This window comes from Dendrobates tinctorius, unplaced genomic scaffold (assembly GCF_039654945.1).
Source record: "Dendrobates tinctorius isolate UK_male_01 unplaced genomic scaffold, ASM3965494v1 ptg000274l, whole genome shotgun sequence".
Taxonomy (NCBI): domain Eukaryota; kingdom Metazoa; phylum Chordata; class Amphibia; order Anura; family Dendrobatidae; genus Dendrobates; species Dendrobates tinctorius.
The window spans coordinates 1,570,506-1,579,120 of NW_027361941.1; the positions used below are offsets into that span (position 1 = coordinate 1,570,506).

Genomic DNA, 8,615 nt, shown 5'->3' on the forward strand with positions numbered 1-8,615 from the left:
AAACAATCCCCTTTAACCCCTTTCTGACATCGGGTGTAACTGTATGCTGATGTCAGACTCCCTCCTTTTGATGTGGGCTCCGGCGCTGAGCCTACATCTTTTCTTGCACATGATGGGCCAGAAATCCCGCACTTCAGTGACCGTCACATGATTGCTGGTCACCGATAGGTTGGCATGACAACCAGAGGTCTCCAGCAGACCTCTATGGTTGTCACTGCCGGATCCTATGAGCGCTGCCCAGTGGTTGGCGCTCATAGCAAGTGAGCAACTCTGCTACATGCAGGTGATCTGATCATTGCCTGTATGTAGCAGAACTGATCGGGTTATAGCAGCTTCTAGCCTCCCATTGAGACTATTGAAGCATGCCTGTGGAGACATGGGGTGGTCAACGGGTGCCGCGGTCCGCTGACAGAAACGAGATGGATCAGGGATCCTCCCACCTAACGCAGGCTCTCCCTTTAACATGGGCATAATGCTACTCAGACAACACACAGTGAGGGTAATGCAGTGTGGCAATGCTTTATTGAACCACAAAACAGGCAGATAACACATAGAACAGTCACAGCAAAATACCCAACAGAGTGCACATTACAGAGTCTCACCCTTCCGCTGATTCACTCCCAGGGTCGCTACCCCACCTGTGGCACGCACAGAGATGAGGTAACGACAAGTGTAGGAAGAGGACAATCCATTCAGTCCATACAAGGTAAAAGGCCAGTTGATCTGAGGATCACAACCTGGCTTCTCCAAACGTATCCATGGTTCAGCGATGGTGAATGGAGCAGCTCTGTATTCTTCCAACCGAGGCTGAAAACCCCTAGGTTATTTTCTGTAGAATGATAGATCTGAGTCCCTCGTGATGTAAAAACTATACGAAGTATAAAATTTGAAGTCTGGGATCTGCCGATATGTGGCTAGTTTTCTGTTACAGATAACATGATTTTAATTTTTTTTTTGTCTAGTCTCGCTTGAATATAGATCAATATTAAATAGTCAACTGATGACGCCTTTGGTGAGGACAATGAAACCCGTAGAAATGTGAGGCTTGGAGAGTGAGTGTGTATACATCACCTCACCCTATATACTGAGGTGTGGGGTATATGTTTTTTTCTATTAGTCACCTTCTGTCTAACATTCAGGGGGTGAATTATGGGTATAGTTTTACATTTGGAATTAATAAAGTTTAGTTTTAGCCTTTTTTCAGCATACAGGAGGAATGACAAGAGACAACCCATTTAAGAAAATTCAATTTTGGTTAAAACTATTCCAACATTATGAACATAAAAAAGGCTTCTACCCTATGTGATGTTTCTGATGTTTATTAACAGCTGATTTCCAAGTAAAATATTGACTACATTAAGAAAATCAAAAAGGCTTCTCCCCTGTGTAACTGCTCTGATGTCTAACAAGCGCTTTCCGGTTAAAATATTTCCCACATTCTGAACAGGAAAAAGGCTTCTTCCCTGTGTAAGGTCTGTTGAGGTGGCTCAGTGGTTAGCACTACAGCCTTGTAGTGCTCTAGTCCTGGGTTCAACTCCCATCAAGGACAACATCTGCAAGGAGTTTGTATGTTCTCCCCGTGTTTGCGTGGGTTTCCTCCCACATTCCAAAGACATACTGATAGGGAATTTACATTGTGAGCCCCATTAGGGACAGTGATGATAATGTGTGCAAACTGTAAAGGGCTGCGGAATAGGTTAGCGCTATATAAAAATAAATATTATTATTAGTAGTAAGATTTCATTTCTATTAAAAGATTTCCCACATTATAAACAGGAAAAATGGCTTCTCTGATGTGATCAAGATTTATTTTCGATTAAACATGAAGGAAGTTTCTCCCCTGTGTGAGTTATTTGGTGTGGAACAAGACTCCCTTTCTGGTTAAAAATTGTTCCACATTCTGAACATGAAAAAGGCTTCTCCCCTGGTGAGTTCTCTGGTGCCTAACACAATCTGATTTAGTGCAAAAACATTTCCCACATTCTGAACATGAAAAAGGCTTCTCCCCTGTGTGAATTCTCTGGTGTTTAACAAAATGTGATTTATGTGCAAAACATTTCCCACATTCTGAACAGGAAAAAGGCTTCTCCCCTGTGTGAATTTTATGGTGATAAACCAATTGTGATTTCCAGTGAAAACATTTCCCACTTTCTGAACAGGAAAAAGGCTTCTCCCCTGTGTGAATTTTATGGTGATTAACCAAATCTGATTTCCGGTTAAAATATTTCCCACATTCTGAACAGGAAAAAGGCTTCTCCCCTGTGTGAGTTCTATGGTGATAAACCAATTGTGATTTCCAGTGAAAACATTTCCCACATTCTGAACAGGAAAAAGGCTTCTCCCCTGTGTGAGTTCTCTGATGAGTAACAAAATGTGATTTCTGGTTAAAACATTTCCCACATTCTGAACAGGAAAAAGGCTTCTCCCCTGTGTGAGCTCTATGGTGATTAACCAAATCTGATTTCTGTTTAAAATATTTCCCACATTCTGAACAGGAAAAAGGCTTCTCCCCTGTGTGAGCTCTATGGTGATTAACCAAATTTGATTTCCGGTTAAAACATTTCCCACATTCTGAACAGGAAAAAGGCTTCTCCCCTGTGTGAGCTCTATGGTGATTAACCAAATTTGATTTCCGGTTAAAACATTTCCCACATTCTGAACAGGAAAAAGGCTTCTCCCCTGTGTGAGTTCTATGGTGATTAACCAAATTTGTTTTCAGGTTAAAACATTTCCCACATTCTGTACAGGAAAAAGGCTTCTCCCCTGTGTGGGTTCTCTGGTGAGTAACAAAATGTGATTTCTGTATAAAACATTTCCCACATTCTGAACAGGAAAAAGGCTTCTCCCCTGTGTGAGTTCTCTGGTGAGTAACAAAATTTGATTTCTGTATAAAACATTTCCCACATTCTGAACAGGAAAAAGACTTCTCCCCTGTGTGAGTTCTCTGGTGAGTAACAAAATCTGATTTCAGTGTAAAACATTTCCCACATTCTGAACAGGAAAAATGCTTCTCCCCTGTGTGAGTTCTCTGGTGTGCAACAAAATGTGATTTCCATGTAAAACATTTCCCACATTCTGAACAGGAAAAAGGTTTCTCCCCTGTGTGAGTTCTCTGGTGTGTAACAAAACGTGATTTCCACGTAAAACATTTCCCACATTCTGAACATGTGAATGACTTCTTTGCTTTAGTAGCAGTTTGTTTTTTATTGCCTCTTTTGTGACATTGCTTTCCCTTATTACTCAGTAAGGAATCAGAAGATGGGACCTGTTTCATAGGACCAGATGACAGATCTTTGCTGTGAATGGATGATGGTATATCTGGAGTAATAGCAATCACTTCAGTTGTATCTTGTAGGATCTCAAGATCATCAGATTTAAAAATTGAAGATGTCAAATGTCCCTCTGATCTCCTGGTACATTCATCTGCTAAGATAAAAAACAATTACTACTTATTAATAAAATATCCTTTGGTTTTATATTTTTGAACATTTCTACTTAAACTGTCCATAAAAATGGCAAGCTATGTAAAAAACTTTAATTATTTACCAAGTCAATGACAGTTCACAGTCTAATAGAAAACCTTGCTGGATGAGCCAGTAGTGTGTGGTGTTCAACTGTTTGTTCATTCTGCCTCCCAAATATCAAATATAAAGAAACCAATCAATGTTATGTAGGCGAAAATAATACCAATTCTCATCTCACAAAAACAAGTCCCCACTCAGGTCCATCATCTGTCATTGGAAAAACAGAGGTTCCCGCACTATTAGTGGCTCAAAGGCTGTTGAAAAGCAACAAGGTTTCTATAAACCAATCCAGCAAAATCCGCTCTCACTTCGGAGTCTTGCAGTGTGCGCAAACAACATTTAGGATCCCTGTATTTAGCAATGTTATAGTGAGAAGAATCCACTTAATTTGCGGTGTCTCCTGGAGCACAATCTGGGCACTATGTGCTGGGTAATAAAATGGCAAATGTGTAATTTTCACTCCAACATCCACTGCGTGTTAATTTCCAGAAAGTTGCTGTGGAGTCAAATTATACACTCTTTCTACACATGTGGCCAAAATTGTTGGTACCAGTTGTTTAATGAAACCCACAATGGTCACAGAAATAACTTTAATCTGACAAAAGAAATAATAATTAAAAAATCTATGAAAGTGAACAAATTAAAGTCAGACATTGCTTTTCATCCACGCTTCCACAGAACTTAAAAAAAATAAAACTCATGAAATAGGCCTGGGCAGAAATGATGGTACCCTAAAGTAAAATATTTTGTTGCACAACCTTTAGAGACAATTACTGAAATAAAATGATTCATGTACCTGTCAATGAGACTTCTGCACCTCTCGACAGGTATTTTGGCCCACTCCTCAAGGGCAACTGCTCCAGTCGTCTCGTGTTTGAAGGTTGCCTTTTCCAGACGGCATGTTTTCAGCTCTTTCCAAAGATGCTCATTAGGATTTAGGTCAGGGCTCATAGAAGGCCATTTCAGAATAGCCCAATATTTTCCTCTTAGCCATTCTTGCGTGTTTTAGCTGTGTATTGTGTGTCATTATCCTGTTGCAAGACCCATGACCTGCAACTGATACCAAGCTTTCTGACATTGGGCAGCACATTTCTCTCTAGAATCCCTTGATAGTCTTGAGATTTCATTGTACCCTGCACAGATTCTAGACACCCTGTGCCAGATGCAGCAAAGCAGCCCCAGACCGTAACAGAGTCTCCTCCATGTTTCACAGTAGGGATAGTGTTCTTTTTGTGATATGCCTCATTTTTCCATCTGAGAACATAGAGCTGATGTGCCTTGCCAGAAAGTTCCATTTTTGTCTCATCTGTCCATAGGAAATTAACCCAGAAGCTTTGTAGCATGTCAACATGTGGGTTGGCAAATTCCAGTCTGTTTTTTTATGATTTTTTTTTCAACAATGGTGTCCTCCTTGGTCGTCTCCGTGAAGTCCACTTTGGGTCATAGAATGACGGATGGTGTGATCTGACACTGATGTTCCTTTAGCTTCAAGTTCACCTTTAATCAGTTTACAAGTTATTCTGGGATATATTACCATTCATATTATCTGTCTCTTTGATTTGTCATCAATTTTCCTCCTGCGGCCACGTCCAGGGAGGTTGGGTACAGTCCCATGGATATTAAATTTCTGAATAATATGTGCAACTTTAGTGACAAGAATATGAAGCTGCTTGGAGATGGTCTTATAACTTTTACCTGTAACATGTTTTTCTATAATTTTCCTTCTAATCTCCTGAGACAACTCTTTCCTTCGCTTCCTCTGGTCCATGTTGAGTGTGATACACACCATGTCACCACACAGCACAGTGAGTATCTGTAGCCTCTATACAGGCCACTCACTGATTCCAGGATTGTAGACACATGTGATGCTAATTAGTGGACACACCGCGATTTACACATTCTGTTGAAGCTTGGTTGAAAAGCAATGTCTGACTTTCATTTGTTCATTTTCATAGATTTTTTATTTATTATTACTTTTGTCAGATTCAAGTTATTTCTGTGACCATTGTGGGTTTTTGTCATTAAACGAGGGGTAAGAACAATTTTGACCACGTGTGTATAGTTTATAACCATCAGTGAATTAATTAATTACATGGAATTACTTTATGGGGATTTCGACTATTCTGGTTTGCTGTCATTTAGTTATATTAGGGCTTCTGCATATGGTGTGTCCAATCTCATCTGGGATCTGTTCCTGCTGTCCAGCTGGAGTAATCTGCTCCCTACTTCAGCCAATTGGAAAGTACCACACCCTACTAAAGCGCAAAGCACATGGCCGGAATCTGCCAGATACAGCGCTGTTCTCCTCTGGTTCAGTCCTCTGTGCTCAGCTTGTGGATTAAAAAACTGGAGTCTGAACTGAGAAAGTAAGTTAATGTGTATGCACAATGTAAGTGCATATTAACACATGACCATTAACCAGAGAAAACAAAAAGCAAAAAACACAACTATCCTAAACTAAAAAGTAAAAAATAAACTGCAAATAATGCATAAAGGTAATAATAATAAGGGTATTTAGTAAACATAATTTTGATCAAAATAATGTACAAGCCATCCCACCACGTCACGGCAACCCCGGTGGGACAGTCCTAACTCTAGTATTTAAAAGCGTTTCACTTGCCAAGTGACGTAAATGTGAACAAGGATCGAGCGACTAAACCACTAGTAAAAGCACAGGCCAGACAGGATGGTTTTCCCAGCTCAGAAAAGAGGGCGGTCACACCCTTATATGCACTGAATGCACAATAAAATGAATAAAAAACTGGAGTCTGAACTGAGAAAGTAAGTTAATGTGTATGCACAATGTAAGTGCATATTAACACATGACCATTAACCAGAGAAAACAAAAAGCAAAAAACACAAATATCCTAAACTAAAAAGTAAAAAATAAACTGCAAATAATGCATTTTTTACTTTTTAGTTTAGGATATTTGTGTTTTTTGCTTTTTGCTTTCAGCTTGCGGATTGTGTATTTATCCCCTGTTGTGACCGTGGCCCGTTTACTGACTACTCTTGTGTCTTCTGATTCTGTATTCTGGCCTTCTGGTTCTGACCCAGCTACCTGACTATTCTTCTCGCCATCTAACACTACAGAATAGCAGGTAACACCATGGTCCAAGCCTAGGGGTCCCTGTGTAAGTCCAGATCCATGTAATCGTGTTATAGGGCGATGAGCAAGGCAATCCTTGGGATATGGAAAGCAGAGAAGATAGAGTCAAGCATGTTCATGGTGGACATCTTTTGAGCTGCCAGGTGACCATGAACAGTGCTCCCCATACATTGTGTCTGCAAACTATTCCAGCTAGATCTGCTTTCAAATAGCTAAGTGGCGCTCCTTCCCTTCTGAACACTGCCATGTGCCCAGACAGTAGTGTACAACCGTATGTAGGGTATAGTGCGAGCTGAAAAATAATTTGTAAGATCCATTTGTTTTCTATTATCCTCTGTGAATAATTTATCACCACATAAAGTGACACACGTCAGATATTAATAATGGGGCCTGATTAGGAACACAAAACTGGCTACAGGAAGAGGTTAAATCAGAGGATTTTGGACACTACTGTAATCACACACTGTGACTATAGACAATAACATCTACTGAAATGATCAAACTCCACAGTCTCCATCAGTAATAAATGAGCAGCTAGTGGTGAAACCTCTCTGGGGTAATTAGTGTATGGGGCTCGGTGACGTCACAATCTAAACTATCGTAAGGTCCAATATTTTCTGTCAGATGAGTTTCAAGAAGAAATATTACACATTTATAGAGAACTGTGTATAATAGTGCAGAGCGGAGATGTCTTAAAGAGAACCTGTCAGCAGGATTGTGCTCAGTAACCTACAGACACTGTCAGGTCAGCGCCGTTATACTGATTACATCGATACCTAGTGATGAAATCCGTCTTGTTGTTGTTTAATCTGTATTTGTAATTTTCAGTTAATGATATTATCGTGCTCGGGGCGGGGCTGTGGGTGGGGCTGTGGGCGGGGCTTTATGTGGTGCTCTGATTACATATTCCTCTGTATTGGCTTATGACAGGTCGCTGACCCCTCACTGACCTGCCCCCATTATTACATAATGCATATAATAGCATTGATGTTATTGGTGATAATGCCTATAATATTGTGACTATTGTGAGGCTTAGAAAAAAATTACATCCAGCAAAATGTCACCAGCGGCGCCAGCGCAGTAACCTCTGTCTCTTACTTATAGATGCTACTGCGCAGGCGCCGGATGTAATACAGATGAATATATAATCAGAGCACCACCTAAAGCGCATATTTTTCTTCAAGTGATTTTCTATCTTGTCAGCACATTCTACGTACGCTGTCATTTGGCTTTATAGTTACAGATCTGGGCAGGTAACGGTCAGCATCTCCTAATGTGAAGGAGAGAATGGCTAATGAAATCAATTATTAAACCTTATATAAGTCAGTTCAGATATGGTGTACCAAGATGGCGTCTGTGTCTTCAGACAACACCCTGGAAGGAATCCTTGGAATGCAGAAGCTGAGATACTGGATACCAAATATGGAAGTGAAGCTGAAATGGACCTATCATAGACTGACACTGGCTCCTCAGAAGATTGTGTGACACCCATTTCCTGTCTCTTTGTCTTGAGAATAAACTTCAGCTGTGTGCAAGCCTTTACTGAGAAAGGAGTAGACATCTAACTCTGTGCTCGGTGTGACTCTTTAAGTGTGCACTCGGCCTATATTGGGTCAGGTACAAGCAATCATATAGATCTTGCTTTAAGGATCACCCTCACACTAATCCCAGGGGGTAGGTAGATCCTCCAGGTTGTAAGTTCTATAGAAAAGGGCTATCAATACCCAAAGTCATTTGAACAGTTTTGGGTGGAGGAGAATGTTGTGGTCTAGAGGCAAAATGGTGATCATGGTAATACGGCCGGACTACACCACCGATAAAGCAGCCACAGCCGTTGACTGAGAGGAATCTGTGACTTCTCTGCATTCAGTGGTTACTACTCACCTGGGTAGTCATATGTGGGAATCTCCTCGTTACACCACTCATCATCTCTCACATCTGTGTCTGTAGTATTAATATGGGTCAGATCTTCACCCTGAAAC

General features: G+C 40.6%; 1 protein-coding gene across 1 annotated transcript; it reads right to left on the bottom strand.

Moving 5' to 3' along the window:
- Positions 1-505: 505 nt before the first annotated feature.
- Positions 506-3,495, bottom strand: LOC141072505 (uncharacterized). Its single transcript, XM_073559781.1, has one exon. It carries the CDS (start codon positions 3,272-3,274, stop codon positions 1,850-1,852), a length of 1,425 nt encoding a protein of 474 aa, XP_073415882.1. The 5' UTR covers positions 3,275-3,495; the 3' UTR covers positions 506-1,849.
- Between the last annotated feature and the right edge of the window lie 5,120 nt (positions 3,496-8,615).

Excerpts from the sequence above, each read along its gene's own strand:
- LOC141072505 (XM_073559781.1), bottom strand. The coding sequence starts at position 3,274 with ATGAAACAGGTCCCATCTTCTGATTCCTTACTGAGTAATAAGGGAAAG.